This window comes from Mixophyes fleayi, chromosome 5, assembly GCF_038048845.1.
Source record: "Mixophyes fleayi isolate aMixFle1 chromosome 5, aMixFle1.hap1, whole genome shotgun sequence".
Taxonomy (NCBI): Eukaryota; Metazoa; Chordata; class Amphibia; order Anura; family Limnodynastidae; genus Mixophyes; species Mixophyes fleayi.
Window position 1 is genome coordinate 23,939,023 of NC_134406.1, and position 18,740 is coordinate 23,957,762.

General features: G+C 40.3%; 1 protein-coding gene across 3 annotated transcripts in view; it reads right to left on the minus strand.

Moving 5' to 3' along the window:
• The window catches only part of CDK14 (cyclin dependent kinase 14), a 453,985-nt gene that overhangs the window by 326,423 nt on the left and 108,822 nt on the right, over positions 1-18,740 (minus strand). For all 3 annotated transcript variants that reach the window (XM_075211845.1, XM_075211846.1, XM_075211847.1), the window contains one exon: positions 946-1,040. In XM_075211845.1, the coding sequence (XP_075067946.1) occupies positions 946-1,040 (95 nt within the window). The remainder of the gene's footprint in view (positions 1-945; positions 1,041-18,740) is intronic.

Genomic DNA, 18,740 nt, shown 5'->3' on the forward strand with positions numbered 1-18,740 from the left:
GTGATCACCTTTAAAAAGCCTTTTGTGAAAACATTATTTGGCTTAATATTAATGTTACTGTTGAGATATTATTAAAATGTGGATAAAAGCAAGCTGTTTAGTTGCAAACGAACATAACGGGGTAAATGTATCAAGCTGAGAGTTTTCCTGCGGGTTTGAAAAGTGGAGATGTTGCCTATAGCAACCAATCAGATTCTAGCTATCATTTTGTAGAATGTACTAAATAAATGATAGCTAGAATCGGATTGGTTTTTCAAACCCGCCGGAAAACTCTCAGCTTGATACATTTACCCCCACATTTACCCCCACAGTCATAAGATCAAAGAAAAAAATAATAAAAGAATCAATAACTATACAAATAAAAGTCTTAAAATATGTATTTCAAATACAAAGTAAAATATTAAAAGTAATACAAGGGGAAACAAAAATGATAAGTCTGCATAATAACGCACAAAAACAAACAAATGACAAACAAAGCTGAATATATAAAGTAATCAATTATTTTATTTTTGTCTTCCTCTTAAGGTATTTTTGAAACAAAGTTCTCAGGTCCACTGAACATGTATCACCCCACTAGGGTAATGGAAACGTATCACAAGGCCCCACCTCAAATTGTACCATGAGCCCAGTAATAGGTCCCATTTTTTTCTGCTGTGCATAATTTAGCAACCACCATGCTGTTATTTTAATACACCACATGGTTGTAAAGAGATTAACGGACCAATGAATTAAACCTGTCAGATGCTTCATACAAAAGAACAGTAATATTTGGAAATACACAGGATGTGTTAGTTTAGCTGATCAGAAGCAAAAGGTATTGGAGAGAGACAGAGGTTTACTCACAGGGCAGGACTGTTCCCATAGAGCTCCTGTCATTAAGGGCTTGTCCGTATTTAATTTCACTATAGAAAACTTTGTATTAAAAAATAAAAAATATATACTTACTTGCTTTTGCCTTTATAAACTGTTGCATAGGACCCTTCTCCTAATTTTTCCAGTTTTTCATAAGAATCAGCTTTTCCAAATTTTGGACTTGTTGGCTATAAGAAAAAAAAGACCAATAAATTTTGGTTCAAGTGAAGAATATTAATGTGACTGGAGTGAAGGATAGTAATGTGACTGGAGTGAAGGATAGTAATGTGACTGGAGTGAAGGATAGTAATGTGACTGGAGCGAAGGATAGTAATGTGACTGGAGTGAAGGATAGTAATGTGACTAGACTGAAGGATAGTAATGTGACTGTAGCGAAGGATAGTAATGTGACTGGAGTGAAGGATAGTAATGTGACTGGAGCGTAGGATAGTAATGTGACTGGAGCGAAGGATAGTAATGTGACTGGAGCGTAGGATAGTAATGTGACTGGAGTGAAGGATAGTAATGTGACTGGAGCGAAGGATAGTAATGTGACTGGAGGGAAGGATAGTAATGTGACTGGAGCGTAGGATAGTAATGTGACTGGAGCGAAGGATATTAATGCGACTGGAGTGAAGGATAGTAATGTGACTGGAGTGAATGATAGTAATGCGACTGGAGCGAAGGATAGTAATGCGACTTGAGCGAAGGATATTAATGCGACTGGAGCGAAGGATAGTAATGTGACTTGAGCGAAGGATATTAATGCGACTGGAGCGAAGGATAGTAATGTAAGTGGAGCGAAGGATAGTAATGTGACTGGAGCGAAGGATAGTAATGTGACTGCAGTGAAGGACAGAAATGTGACTGGAGTGAAGGAGAGTAATGTGACTGCAGTGAAGGATAGTAATGTGACTGGAGCGAAGGATAGTAATGTGACTGGAGTGAAGGATAGTAATGTGACTGGAGCGAAGGATAGTAATGTGACTGGAGCGAAGGATAGTAATGTGACTGGAGCGAAGGATGGTAATGTGACTGGAGCGAAGGATAGTAATGTGACTGGAGCGAAGGATAGTAATGTGACTGGAGCGAAGGATAGTAATGTGACTGGAGTGAAGGATAGTAATGTAACTGGAGTGAGGATAGTAATATGACTGCAGTGAAGGATAGTAATATGACTGCAGTGAAGGATAGTAATGTGACTGGAGTGAAAGATAGTAATGTGACTGGAGCGAAGGATAGTAATGTGACTGGAGCGAAGGATAGTAATGTAAGTGGAGCGAAGGATAGTAATGTGACTGGAGCGAAGGATAGTAATGTGACTGGAGCGAAGGATAGTAATGTGACTGGAATGTAGGATAGTAATGTGACTAGAGTGAAGGATAGTAATGTGACTGGAGCGAAGGATAGTAATGTGACTGGAGTGAAGGATAGTAATGTGACTGCAGTGAAGGATAGTAATGTGACTGCAGTGAAGGATAGTAATGTGACTGCAGTGAAGGATAGTAATGTGACTGGAGCGAAGAATAGTAATGTGACTGGATCGAAGGATAGTAATGTGACTGGAGTGAAGGATAGTAATGTGACTGCAGTGAAGGATAGTAATGTGACTGGAGTGAAGGATATTAATGTGACTGGAGGGAAGGATAGTAATGTGACTGCAGTGAAGGATAGTAATGTGACTGCAGTGAAGGATAGTAATGTGACTGGAGTGAAGGATAGTAATGTGACTGGAGGGAAGGATAGTAATGTGACTGGAGCGCAGGATAGTAATGTGACTGGAGCGCAGGATAGTAATGTGACTGGAGCGCAGGATAGTAATGTGACTGCAGTGAAGGACAGAAATGTGACTGGAGTGAAGGAGAGTAATGTGACTGCAGCGAAGGATAGTAATGTGACTGGAGCGAAGGATAGTAATGTGACTGGAGCGAAGGATAGTAATGTGACTGGAGTGAAGGATAGTAATGTGACTGGAGTGAGGATAGTAATATGACTGCAGTGAAGGACAGTAATATGACTGCAGTGAAGGATAGTAATGTGACTGGAGTGAAGGATAGTAATGTGACTGGAGCGAAGGATAGTAATGTAAGTGGAGCGAAGGATAGTAATGTGACTGGAGCGAAGGATAGTAATGTGACTGGAGCGAAGGATAGTAATGTAAGTGGAGCGAAGGATAGTAATGTGACTGGAGCGAAGGATAGTAATGTGACTGCAGTGAAGGATAGTAATGTGACTGCAGTGAAGGATAGTAATGTGACTGCAGTGAAGGATAGTAATGTGACTGGAGCGAAGAATAGTAATGTGACTGGATCGAAGGATAGTAATGTGACTGGAGTGAAGGATAGTAATGTGACTGCAGTGAAGGATAGTAATGTGACTGGAGTGAAGGATATTAATGTGACTGGAGGGAAGGATAGTAATGTGACTGCAGTGAAGGATAGTAATGTGACTGCAGTGAAGGATAGTAATGTGACTGGAGTGAAGGATAGTAATGTGACTGGAGGGAAGGATAGTAATGTGACTGGAGCGCAGGATAGTAATGTGACTGGAGCGCAGGATAGTAATGTGACTGGAGCGCAGGATAGTAATGTGACTGCAGTGAAGGACAGAAATGTGACTGGAGTGAAGGAGAGTAATGTGACTGCAGCGAAGGATAGTAATGTGACTGGAGCGAAGGATAGTAATGTGACTGGAGCGAAGGATAGTAATGTGACTGGAGTGAAGGATAGTAATGTGACTGGAGTGAGGATAGTAATATGACTGCAGTGAAGGATAGTAATATGACTGCAGTGAAGGATAGTAATGTGACTGGAGTGAAGGATAGTAATGTGACTGGAGCGAAGGATAGTAATGTAAGTGGAGCGAAGGATAGTAATGTGACTGGAGCGAAGGATAGTAATGTGACTGGAGCGAAGGATATTAATGTGACTGGAGCGAATGCTGTAAGTTAACGTTTCCATATAAAAGAAAAAAAATAATGCAAACGATTCACATATTTTATATACTGATAGGCATGCAATGGTAGATGTAGTTAATAGCAGGTTAGTCTCCCATGGATTATCCATATCAGTCACATGAAGGACTGGGTAATTTTGTCACCCATGTCAGAAGCAGGATCTCTAGCGTTCCCTTCATTGTGTCAATTTACATTAATGTATCAGGCTATAACATGACAGGAGACATTAGATGTAACTGTGCTCAATATCCTGCTTATATCCCAGTCTTGTGTAATGTATGAATTTGTCTTTTACACAATCAAAAGTCCATTACAAGCTACATATTATATTAACCATTTGTTGCAGAAAGGTCTAGTTTTTTTTATTTATACATTTAATTAAAGAAACAGACACCCATCTGTAACCACATATCAACAGGCATTTTAGTGTAAGATAAATAAGGGTTTCAAGCTATAAGACATAAATCTGACAATAAAGCAGGTAGGAGCCATGAGCTTCAGGCTCGTAGAGCTGCCTGTTGCCTATCACTGGTCTAGACCATATTCTCCCGGTCTCTTTCCAATGCTTTTAGTAGTCCATGTAAAGTATATAGAGGGGATACAGTATCAGGAGACAATCCTGAAGTTATATTAGATAAGACGGTTCCTGCAATAGCCACCTTGGGTAGAGAATGGAAAATGTAATTATGACAGATCCTTTCAGTTTCCTTTCTACCAACACATGTATGTACGGCCTTACATTTTGTAGGTAAAATGTACAAAATATACACAAATGGTCTAAATCAGGGTGGCCCAGCCCGCCTGTAAATGTGGCCCAGCAGGAATTTTGGTTGTGGGGGCAGCGCTGTTAATGAAAAAAAAATCCTGCAAAAAAAAAAAAAAGAAAATACTTACCTTGCGGTCACGCGGTCACGTCAGCTGGCGCTCCGGCTCCCTCCCTGGTCTCCTCCTCCGTGCAGTGCTCGCAGTGAATGTCGGGAGTGACGTCATCACACCCGACATCCAATGCGTAGCGCAGCACAGAGGAGTCACCCGCGCGAACTATCAGCAGCAGTGAAAGATTATCCAGTGTCTTATTGTTGTTACTCTGAATTTGGACTTTCTGCACCATGCAATTATGAACTAGCTGTGTTCTCTGTATGTATCTAATATAAATATTAAGAGATGATTGTATTTTTAATATTTTAAACCATTTTAAATGTGCAGTGCTGAGTAGGATGAAATTATCACCCACTGTTACCCTCATCGGAGGCTGCTCCATGAGCCATTTTGCCCGCCACCCTATCTTTAAATCTCTGTAGATTTCTATTAGTCCTCCTGATGCTACCTATATCGGTGACCATTTCAAACTGGTCAATAAAAAAAATGATTCATGGGTGCAGAAAGAGAGGAAAAAAAATGTTTTGGGCATTTAATTCCCCGAACCCCACTAAGGGGCAGATGCAGGTAAGTTAAATTGTAGCTGGTAATGGGACTGCTGCTTCAATCATGATTCTGCAACAGGTTTCCTAACTCTTACTAACTTCATTTCCAAGTAAGTTTAATATGTTAACAATGTTTTCTATGTTTTTTTGGATGATCAGCTATCGTTAGTGTTAGTGTATTTTATGTGCGGCCCAAACCAACTCGTCGTCTTCCAATGTGGCCCAGGGAAGATAAAAGGTTGGACACCCCTGGTCTAAATAAACCCAAAGTGAAGTTTTACATGACATGTTACCATTAGGTTGACGCAGGATTATAAAATGGAAAGGTCGCGCTAGTGCTATAGAGCCAATTTTCTCAACTCCAGTCCAAGAGTACCCCTAGCGGCTCATGTTTTGAGGATTTATGTCTGTGATAACAGGTGGGATAATTATGGACACAGCCAAATAGATTAACTCACCTGTACGTGATAATGGATATCCTCAACATATGCCTCTTTGGGGTACTAGAGGGCCCTGATCTGCCATCCTATGTATTAAAGTGAACATATATACCTCAATCTTCCCCATGTGTCTGACTGTCAGAGCACAGTTTAAAGGTCTTGAGTTATCAGAAACGACAACCCTGGTGACAGCCTGACTGTGTGATCCATGCAGTCTCTGATGGAAGCTAGTGGAAATAAGAGACAGTAGTTCAGACCTGGACAACCTGTGGCTCAGGTGTTATGAAACTACAAGTTCCAGCATAGCCAGCATATACCTGTCAGGGTATCGGGTCACAAAGCATGCTGGCAGAGGCGGGCTGGCGAGTCTCAGCCCGGGGGGCGCACAGGTGGCCGCATCACATGACGCGGCCGCATCGCCTGTCATGTGATGCGGCCGTCTGTGCGCTGACGCGGCCGCATCGTGTGTTTTGCGATGCGGCCGCAGGTAAGTATTAAAATAAATGTGCATTCACGGGGGGGGGGGGGGGGGGGTAACGGGGTCAGACGGAGCGGCCCGGGGGACCGATGCCCCCTGCCCCCCGCCCCTGCATGCTGGTGCTTGTAGTTTCACAACATAGAGCATGGAAAGGAGGTGCAGGAGATATATGTATTAAGTGAAAGAGGTACATGAAGCACCAACAACTCACTATTGCATCACAAACTAGGGATGTACTCAATAAATAATTCAGGATTTGGCCCCAGCACCAAATCATGCAATGAGAAAGATTCTGTAGAAACATAAAACAAATTCCTAATTTACATATTACAATTCTGTACGGTGATCTTATGTCATAGAATATTATTTATCTTTTAAGCTGTGGGAAGAGATAACAGTGTTCCAGCTCAATGGGGAATCAGGATTCACATTCAATCCTGAATCATATTTTGTTGGGGGACATTTATAAAAACTGGTGCACAAAAAATAAAAATCTCTTTTTTTTTGCACAGGGAAGAATATTAAAGCAAACATCTGTTGCAATCAGTAAAGCCATATTTCAAGTTTTTAGAAATATCACTATAAAGTCTTATTAAATTGGGCTGGAATAGAGAAACCTGTTCCTAATTAGATCCTCAGGTTGTTTACAGCAGGACATAATGATTAAGGACACTAGTTTGCTGATCTTATGGGAGGTTACCTATCCACTCATGATTATATTAGTGAGGACAGGTTTTGGTGCAGGGATGGGATGTTGGGCACCCCTCTCACTCTGGGTCAGCGCATTGTTAAGGATTCCAAGTGTGAAAACCACGGAGAGAGTAGTTGGCTGGGCTGGGTACACACTACAGAAGTCCCGATCAGCATGCCGATTCATGAGTACACACTAAAACACATTTTACACAATTTACAGTCAGATCCGTGCTCTGCATCTGAAAAAATCATGGGCCTGATTCATTAAGGAACTTAAATTAAGAAGTTTCTTATTTAAGTCTCCTGGACAAAACCATGTTACAATGCAAGGGGTGAAAATTAGTATTCTGTTTTGCACATAAGTTAAATACTGACTGTTTTTTCATGTAGCACATAAATATGAACTTTAAATTTCAGTGTACAAATAAGCTATCAAGTATTTGTGTTCTGGTCATGAGTGCATACACACTGCAAAATTGGAACAACATCGTTCCATCGTTGAACAACATTTGTAGACTGGTTAACCAGTAGTGTGTATCCAGCGTATGTAACAGCACGTAGCAAATGCAGACTTCAATTGTATTGATAACACAAATAACAGCTGATAATGTGCAGCTCTGCACAATCACAGGAGATAATAGGAAATCAGGATACCAGGTTTAGCTTGGAAACTGCAGATGCTGGATACCTAATTGTTAATCTGCAGATACAGATGTCAGGATAACCAGGTTAGCTGGGAAGCTGGAGCAGGAAATACTGGTGTCCAGGTATGACAGATGAAGTGCAGGCACAAGTAGACTGGATTACCAAGTAAGCCAAGAGGCATGAGGCACTGGAAGATTCACAGGAGAATCAGGCGAAGGGAGGGTTAGGCAAGCCAGGGGTCAGAAGCAAATGGTCCGCAATATACCAGGGAGTAAGCCGGAGCAAGGACAAACAAAGATGGGGTCTGGGTCACAGGAGGAGGTGCAAAACATTAGGAACAAAGGAGGAGTCAAATGCCCCAGGGAGAAGTCAGGATCCAAACAGGAGTTTCATAGAGAGACCAGCAGCAGATAAAAACAAACTGGCACTAGTCTGTTGGAAAAGGTTGTTTAATAAAAGCCAAAGACAGGTGGTTACGATCTAGCTCAGATAATGAAGGCTCAACCCCTTACAGGCAAGGAGAAACTGTCCAGGTGTAACAACAGCACCTCTGGTAACACAGAGGTACTTCATGTCTAATTCAGAATAGAGATGGAGTCCTAACAGATATGCACAGTGAAGCGCCAAACAGGTGGCTTTACTGAGCAAACGCCGCCAGGGCCGGATTTACCGCTAGGCAACCTAGGCACCTGCCTAGGGCCTAGCGGCTCCCTGGGGGCCCAGCTGGGGGGGGGGGGGACAAGTGAAAATATAAAAAATATTATTTTTTTTTAAAAAAAAATAAAAAAAGTGTGGCCCCTCCCACGAGTCGCGGCACCCCCCCCCCCCCCCCCCGCGACTTGTGCGGGGGGGAAGGACGGGGACGGGGGGTGCCGCGAGTCGGGTCTTTTATTTTGAGAACTGTTTGTTGTCACTGGGGGCGGGGGGTTGTGATAGAGCCGGCGGCTGTATTCTTCTGTGATGTCCGGCTTGTGGGACTGCTTGTGCTGATAGCTGCTGTTCCTGTCTCTGCTGGCGTGCTGAGTAGAAGGTGAGCACACAGGGGGTTCCTACACTATATGTAAATGTAACAAAAATAATATGTATTGAGGGTATTATGTGTGGTGTGATATCAACTGGGGGTACTATGTGTGGCTTAATATGATCTGGGGATACTATGTGTATGATAATATGATCTGGGGGTACTATGTGTATGATAATATGATCTGGGGGTACTATGTGTATGATAATATGATCTGGGGGTACTATGTTTATGATACTATGATCTGGGGGTACTATGTGTATGATAATATGATCTGGGCGTACTATGTGTATGATAATATTCCCCTCTGATTACCTCCTCTCACGCACGTATCCAAGACTTCTCCCGCGCCGCTCCCCTCCATTGGAACAAGCTCCCCCGCTCCATCAGAACTTCCCCTAATCTGTCCTCTTTCAAACGAACATTAAAAACCCACCTTTTCCTTAAAGCCTTCCAGTCTCATGCCTAAACTCCCACCGGTCGGCTACCTCTCTTTCTCATCCCTTCTTCCCTTCTCCCCCTTCCTCCCGTCTCTCCGTCTCATCCATGTGTCTGTCTGTCTTCCCCTCCCTTTAGATTGTTCGCTCCTTTGAGCAGGGCTCTCCTACCTTCTGTTTCCATCACTTTTAACTGCGCTCTCCAGCTACTCTGCTCACCTCCTCTCGGTCCCTCTGCCCTCTGTCTCCTCTCGCTTCTCTCCGCTCCCCTCAGTGACTCTCAACCTGTCATCCGTGCCCACCCTCTTGGGCCATAGTTACCTGCCTATACTCACTTTTCCCCTCCCTCCCTCTCCTTCATGCTGTGCTGAGCCCCCAGAGTTATAGTGCTTACTGTTACTTGTACTGTGCTGTTTCACCTTGTACTGTGCCATTGTTTGTCCTTGTACGGCGCTACGGATACTTTGTGGCGCCCTATAAATAAAAATTATTAATAATAATAATAATAATAATATGATCTGGGGGTACTATGTTTATGATACTATGATCTGGGGGTACTATGTGTATGATGATATGATCTGAGGGTACTATGTGTATGATAATATGATCTGGGGGTACTATGTGTATGATAATATGATCTGGTGGTACTATGTGTATGATAATATGATCTGGGGGTACTATGTTTATGATACTATGATCTGGGGGTACTATGTGTATGATAATATGATCTGGGGGTACTATGTGTATGATAATATGATCTGGGGGTACTATGTGTATGATAATATGATCTGGGGGTACTATGTGTATGATAATATGATCTGGGGGTACTATGTGTATGATAATATGATCTGGGGGTACTATGTGTAGCATAATATGATTTGGGGGTACTATGTGTATGATAATATGATCTGGGGGTACTATGTGTATGATAATATGATCTGGGGGTACTATGTTTATGATACTATGATCTGGGGGTACTATGTGTATGATAATATGATCTGGGGGTACTATGTGTATGATATGATCTGGGGGTACTATGTGTGGCTTAATATGATCTGGGGGTACTATGTGTATGATAATATGATCTGGGGGTACTATGTGTATGATAATATGATCTGGGGGTACTATGTTTATGATACTATGATCTGGGGGTACTATGTGTATGATAATATGATCTGGGGGTACTATGTGTATGATATGATCTGGGGGTACTATATGTGGCTTAATATGATCTGGGGGTACTATGTGTATGATAATATGATCTGGGGGTACTATGTGTATGATAATATGATCTGGGGGTACTATGTTTATGATACTATGATCCTGGGGTACTATGTGTATGATAATATGATCTGGGGGTACTATGTGTATGATAATATGATTTGGGGGTACTATGTGTATGATAATATGATCTGGGGGTACTATGTGTATGATAATATGATCTGGGGGTACTATGTGTAGCATAATATGATCTGGGGGTACTATGTGTAGCATAATATGATTTGGGGGTACTATGTGTATGATAATATGATCTGGGGGTACTATGTGTAGCATAATATGATCTGGGGGTACTATGTGTAGCATAATATGATTTGGGGGTACTATGTGTATGATAATATGATCTGGGGGTACTATGTGTAGCATAATATGATCTGGGGTACTAAGTGTGGCTTAATATGGAGTCAATGTAATATACCCCACACTATACATTGGGAAGGGGGGGGGGGCAGACTCTTTCGTTTGTACTGGGCCCCACAATTTCTGATGGCAGCCCTGCGTGTGTGTGAGAGGCCACTGTGTGTGTGAAGGGGGGGCCCAAACCGATATCTTGCCTAGGGCCTCATGAGGTGTAAATCCGGCTCTGAACGCCGCCCCCCCAATTCCTCCTCTCTGAACCTATTACTCTGCAAGCAGCCAAGCGGAGGTCTCAAAAGGATTGACTGGTACCCCGCCTGTTTTATGGAAACCAATGACAGCTATTTTGTGATGCTCCTACAGTCAACCCATGTAAAGTAATTGCATAAATAAAAGCAAGTGCTGTGTTTGTGCAGAGAGTTGATTTAATTGGAGAAATCCCTTGTGAAAAGCATTCTATCAGGAACGCCTTCACATTTAATTTACACCACCACAAGCCAATCATATTAGTTTTTGATTACTCCTGTGTAAAATAGGCAGGCTATAAATGTGAACTATGAGCAAGACAAAAAAATTAAATAAAATTAACTACATCACAATAATATATGTATATGAAGACTTTCTTTATTTTTATTATTCCAACACTTTAAACTCTGCATAAAATGACACTGTTCCTTCCCTGCAGTATAATTCATCGTTGCAAACTATCATAACACCACCTGCTACTTTTTCAGGGAACTCCAGCGAGACAATAAAAAGTATTCTTAATGGAAGATTAAATCCAAAATCACCTGACGCCTCTTACACAAACCGTGGGGATTATATGTCTCATGCATTTTTTATTACACAAAACAGCTTGAGAATGTCATACTTTATCACTACATGTAATTTCTAGGGTAAGTTTTTAATGTTTATTTTTATTTATTTTTATTTTTTTTACAGATCTCAACATTGATAGAAAATGATCCCACAGGGTAGTGTCAGCATTAATTAAGTGAAATGTAACCATTAATATAATAGCATTTGTTACGGCTTTTATAGATAATAAAAAACGAAGGAGAGACATTTAAAGTGTAACAATGATTATTTAATATTATTATTATTTAAAGGGTAAAACTAGAATTCTAAGGATAATGCCCACAAGGGGTTAGATGCCTGTATTACATATCTTGCCCCCCAGACCTCCCCCTGCCAAACCACTACCCACATGTCTGCACAACTAAATGGTAGAAACCTCAAAAAAACACAAAAAACTAAAATAAAAATACAATAATGAATTTAAAAAAATATGCAAAAATGTTCTAACATTTTCTAAGCTGGCTGGCACTAAAGAAAGAAAAAAAAATAATAAAACTAAAATTTAGTTAAGAACTAATGTCAGGTAGATAAAGTATAGAGACAAAATAAAGTATAAGACAAAAATGTAGGGAGCAGTCTTGCTTCCTTAGCCTTGGCCTATGTGGCCATTGTACAGATCAGAGCCTGACCATTGCATACAGAGATTTCAATATTCAGGAGAATGCAGCCTATCAATTCATTAAGAACCAGACACATTACTGAGGAATCTGGCACCAGTCGCTGGCAGCATGGTAGACTGTATTCTCATCACTGGTGGTTCAAACCACAAAGATTGTCTCCACTGTCTCTGCTAAATCACTGGTTCCTACCGCGGAAACGTTTTACAGTATAAAAGGTCATTTTGCAGAGGTGAGAAGTTCTGGTGATACAATCTTCAACTTTCACTTTGGCTTTGTCATTCCGCACTGTATTGTACTACTGTAAACTCACATGTGTCTAAATTTATAGTCTATAAAAAGATCTGGGTGATGGTGCTCTATGTTATTATTGAGGTAAGACTAGAAGTAAGGATAAGACAAACACAGCAAAGCACTGCAAAAGTAAAAACAAAAATGCAGCAGCTGAAATTCATACAATGAAACTGATCTTGATTAGGTGTACCACAAATTAATATTACTAGTACTGGTTGTTCTTTAGGTTTGCCCATTGGATAGCAACTAATACACCTAGAGATCATTGTGAAAGTTGCTCTGCCCTGTTGGATTAAATGTTTTTTTTTCACAAATGTAAAAAGGGGTGTATATAGTCAGAGTAACTTGCAAGCTGCTCTTGGTAAGATACAGTGCGCAGTACTAAATTGAGACACCAGACAGAACAATTCTCACAGTGATCAATAGGTGTGTTAACCAATAATGGCTGTAACATTACATGTGGTATACCAACTAGGTGTACAGTATTCTGAACCACAGTGTACCAAGTTCAGGTAAGCAAAGGTAGAGCTGCAGCACAACTGTAGAGTACAGCAGCTAAAATTCACACAATTTATTTAATCTTGACTTGGTAGTGGTTAACACATCTATTGATCACTGTGAGAATTGTTCAATCTGGTTGTGTTTAGTCATTTTCATGAAGTGATTCACAAATGTATAAAGGGGCATCTGTAGTCTGTCACATTTGCAAGTTGCTGGTTAGACATATCTTTGCTGTCTGATACTGTGTGCACAGCATACTGCAATTTATTAGCACTGCCAACTTCAGACAGGATAGGAAATTCATACAATTTGATCTTGATTTGGTGTACTAAAGGAATATTATACTTGTTATTCATTTTTACACACTGGCTAGTGTCTAACACACCTGTTGAGAATAGCTCTGTCCTTCTTCTGTGACATCTCCTCATTATCACAATTTTGTAATGATTAATTATGCAATAATAAAGAGTAATTGTTCACGTTTCAGTTCTGCTGTTATATCCTTTAATTGATATTAGTATTACTAGAGCAAATTAAGCAAGTCAAATTGGAATAAAAGTGTTGTAAAATTGCAGACCCAAAATATGGCTGTTAAGGGAAGTAATCTACCACAATGTAAGAAGTCATACTCTGAGGAATACAGCTGCTGTACTAGTACTTTGTGCACTTGTAGCAGAATTCCATCATCATCATCAGCTATTTATATAGCGCTACTAATTCCGCAGCGCTGTACAGAGAACTCACTCACATCAGTCCCTGCCCCATTGGAGATTACAGTCTAAATTCTCTAACATACACACACAAATACAGACAGAGAGAGAAAGACTAGGGTCAATTTGATAGCAGCCAATTAACCTACTAGTATGTTTTTGGAGTGTGGGAGGAAACCGGAGCACCCAGAGGAAACCCCCGCAATCACGGATAGAACATACAAACTCCACACAGATAAGGCCATGGTCGGGAATCGAACTCATGACCTCAGTGCTATGAGGCAGAAGTGCTAACCACTGAGCCACCCTGCTGCCCAATTCTGTCCATAATAATGAGAAGGAAAATGGTCATGCTGAAATAAGCCACACAAATTCCGTGGCACAAGCTGACATGCGCATCAGTGGCTTTAAAATTAACAGCACCTGAACATCAAAAGGATATAAACACCCCAAATTCATGTTCCTTATAGTGGACAAACCGCTCTGTCAATGATTCATAAACACAAGTTAACAGCATTGGCAGCTGAAAGTGTACAATTACCTAGTTCTGAAGGGCTAATGCTAGGTTCTGATTCTGGAGATAATTATAACAATAATGTTAAAAGGGAAGCAGATCAAGAGGGGGCAGAACTATTTTACTTACATTTGAATAAAAGTATAAAGACATATGTTAAATGGGGGGTAGGAGAGGATAATGGATCTGTTAGTCAGTTTATTGCAATGGTAATAATATAGTGATAATTGATGACATTTTAAATGATAGATAGAAAGTGTATGATCTGCAGAGAAAAAAAATCTAATGTAACTGCAGTTAATGTTCTTGAAACAACCCGTATCTATGCAACTAAAAAAAAAACAATAAAACGAAAATGTGTTTAATAAAGTATGGCAACTTCTTCCGTTTAACGGTACATTGGGTAGGTGTTGTGAGTCTTGTGACCAAGTTGGATTCAAAAGTATCAATGAAATACACTTATACTTAAGTATTCTCCCTTTGGAATTTTCACATTTAAATTTGTTATGGAATAAAATTGTCTTTATTTGTGATTTATGAACAAAACATAACTCTTTAATGTTAATTTTCAAAAAGAAAAGAAAACTTTTACTAAATTAGTTACAATGTGGGGGTGGGAATGATGATAATAAATCCGATCAGTTTGTAATTTTCCCACAATCATTATCCCCAAGATTGACAGTTCCCTACCCCCTTTCCCCAGCATTTTTTTGGTGGCACGCAAACTCTGCTCTCACTTTAATTGATTATACACAGCCCGAAACATGTTACATGCACTTTAGGTTAGAAAGTAATTTCCTTGCTTGGGCAATAAAAAACCATCAACAATTTTGTCATGGATGCATTCCAGGCTACTTGATATAGCCTAGTGCATTACGCTGCATCCTTATGCCCTCTGAGGAGATGCTGATCTCAATCTCGTATAGAGTGGAACTCGTAAAAGAATGTTCTGTTGCCAAAACCATCAAGGCATTCCATTTCCTATGACCAAACAAACAGGAATGTCCAAGCTCGAACATTCTTATCTAGTCAATGAAAACCACAGATATTCATTTTGTTTCTGACTGTCAACAAAGCTATTGCCTACACAGAAACTGGATTCCGTTTTGCACTTGTGGTTTGAAAAATAAAACAACAGATATCTGGTTAGGAAAAACAAGCCATTCACAAGTTGAATATGGAGATCCCCACCAGATGGAAGAGCACATTAATTATGCTTATGCAACTCTATAAGCAACAGAAATAAAGTAATTGTTTTTGACAGTTCCAGACTTTTGGATTGGGCTTACTGATAGGGAGTCATTAAGTTATGAGGAAAGGTTAGCCAGTTTAGGCATGTTTACTTTAGAAAATAGGCGCCTAAGAGAAGATATGATTACTATGCACAAATACGTTAAGGGTCAATACAGAGATCTTTTATGGGAACTTTTTACCCCAAGGACTGTACAGAGGAAATTTCACAACCAACAAAGGAAGGGTTCTTTAGTAAGGGCAGTCAAGATATGGAGTTTGTGATGGCAGATTCAATAGCTATGTTTAAGAAAGGGTTAGACAAATATTTTGCAGAAAAGTGTATCTAGGGATACGACCGTTAAAAATGAAGGATAGTGGTGGATATAGGGTAAAAATAGGACTGCAATATTGGTTCTGGGGGGATTTTCACAATTGAAACAGATTGGCGGTTGCTTACTCTGGATCATTTTCAAATATAAGTGAGGGATCGCAGGAGATCCAAAATACGTTGAACTTGATGGACTTGTGTCTTTTGTTTAACCTCATCAACTATGTTACTATGTTACATCCTAGGCAATGGCAAATTATAGTGGCCTTATGTTGGCTGCTCGTGCCAGTCAACGAGATGTTCAGACTTGAGTACAATGAATGAAGAATGTGCTGTAGCCATCAAGGCTTTGAACATGACCAAATAAACAAAGATCCTCAGACTCGAGCAATCTCTGGTTAAATAAACCCACACAGCTTACATTTGCTTCTGATGTGTCACCAAAGTTAAGACAAAAACTTAATTTCTTTTTAACTCATGTTTACATTTGAAGATGAACACTGCTGGATTCTATATTTGGTTATTCCTGTTAGTGTACTAAATCACTGCAGCTTCTTAAATGAATGTAAGATGTTAAAACAAGTTAGAACAAAAGGTTAAGGGGAAGTAACAGAAGATTGCTCAACAAAGCAATGGTGAAAGCCATTTTTTTCAGAGGTGGGGTCTGGGAGTGTAGATCAGCATTGATGGACCCCTACCAAAATTCTGCTACAAGGCCCAGTGATGCAATACTCCTCCCCAGAGGCTAAATATTGGTTCAATCCACAAAACGGCTACCTCAATGTGTGCAGGTGATGTTTACACATTAAATAAGCATGATTTTAGGTGAACTGCAAATGTCAACAGTAAAACAAGATCTCATGTGCTGCAAATGCTGACATTTACTATGCAGAATCCACAAACCCATATAGGTGACCACAGTTTATAAATAGCTTATTATGGATGTACAACTCTTACCACTGCCAATCTATACATCAATAATGTGTAAGTGAATTCAAATAAATAAAAAAAATGGATGAAAACTAACTTTCCATATCAGTGACATTTCCAGAATCCCCAAGGATATTATATTAAAGTAGCTCTTCTGGTGGGGAAAAAAATTCTGCAGCGTCTGAGAAACGAGTGTTCTTACAGAGAGTGATATCTATCTGTACGCCCTAGGGCTTCTAGCACTTCTCTCTCTTCAGAAAAAGTTTTATAGAATAAAATGAATGACTTTCTTTTGGAAGTTCTAAATCTGCTTAGAAAATCCTTCCACTAATATTAATATGACCAATATTTTATCTATAACCTTAGAAAAGAGAGATAGGCATTCTGTGCCTATCTGGCTGTTGAAGAACAATAAGTACCAGCAGGTCTCTGCCAGCCAATCTGTGTCTCACCAACCTGTTATGGAATTGCTCCACGAAGCTATAGCTAACAAGCCCCTAATCGTAGTTGTAATAAAGGCAGCGTGGCAGCTTCAGTTCATGTTGATGTAACAAATACAGCAAAAAATTAATCAATGCACGTTAAAATGTTAATTAGAATTGAGTCTAGGGCATTAGTGATAATATGGTCAGACTTCGTTTTGACTTGAGCCTCCATGATCATGACATGTGTTAAACAGCAACAGTATCCAAATATATAAAGCTTGACATAGTTGCTGATGTTGTTTTAAAATATTTATGCCCTCCCTCTGAACTCAGCTTGGCATTTAACATAACCAAAACATTTTTGGGGAAATGTGTCCGTTCCCCTAGCCAGAGTCCGGGGGACTTCTACAGGCAGACATATATCACGGATCGCTGCGTGTTCTTTACTACAGAACAGGCGAATCATTTTAGTTCACTAACGTTAAACGGCAGCATAGAGAGGTTTGAGCGGGAGGACCAATCACATTCAAGAGGACAAGCTCTAATTAGAGAAATAAAATGTTGTCATCATTACCCTTTATGTGTATCACGCCAACACATTACAAAGTGCTGTATAATCGCAGAATGTTTGTCCATTTATTCACATCAACGTCTGCCCCAGTGAGCTTACATACTAAATTCCCATTGCACGGATACAGATACGCAATAGGTACAGCATACTTGCCACCTCTCCCGGAATGTCAAAGAGACTCCCAGGAGAGCAGCCACCCTACCAGTTCCTGCATCACTTTCTTTGGAAGTTGACGGGACTTTGATGATGTAATTCGACACTCTAGAGATCAGCAATGCAAACCACTGTGCCACCCATAACCCTGCATAAACATTCGAGACTGCGCTGACCAAGGTTGTCAACGATTTCATCACAGCAAAAAGTAAAAACCATTACTCTCTTCTAATTCTCCTGGATCTCTCTGCTGCATTTGACACTGTTGACCACTCTCTCATACAAATGCTACAATCCCAAGGTTTTGAAGGCACTGTCCTATCTTGGTTCTCATCCTACCTATCTAATCCCTCTTTCAGTGTTAATTTCTCTGGATCCACCTCTGCTCCACTTCCTTTATCAGTTGGAGTACCACAAGGCTCAGTCCTAGGTCCTCTGCTATTCTCTATCTACACCACTTCTCTTGGGAAACTAATAAGCTCCTTGGCATTTCAGTATCATCTATATGCGGATGATACACAAGTCTATCTATCCTCTCCTGATCTCTCGACATCTGTGTTGTCTCGCGTTACTGACTGTCTTTCTGCCATTTCATTTTGGATGTCTTCTCACCAACTCAAACTCAATCTTTCAAAAACTGAATTAATAATATTCCCACCCAAAAACAGAAGCTTCCTGCCTGACATTTCTATTTCTGTTGATAACATGACCATAAATCCCTGCAAGCTCCCTGCCTAGGTGTAATCCTTGACTCACAACTATCATTTATTCCCCACATCAACTTTATATCTAAATCATGTTACATACATCTAAAAGAACATTTCCAGAATGCGCATATATCTCACACAAGACACCGCAAAAATCTTAATTCATGCACTCATCATCTCCCGCATCGACTATTGCAATTCCCTCCTTACTGGTCTTCCCAAAGTCAGACTTGAACCCCTACAATCTATTTTGCACGCAGCGGCTAGATTGATTTTCCTTGCAAACGGTTCTTCCTCTGCTGAGCCACTCTGTCAGTC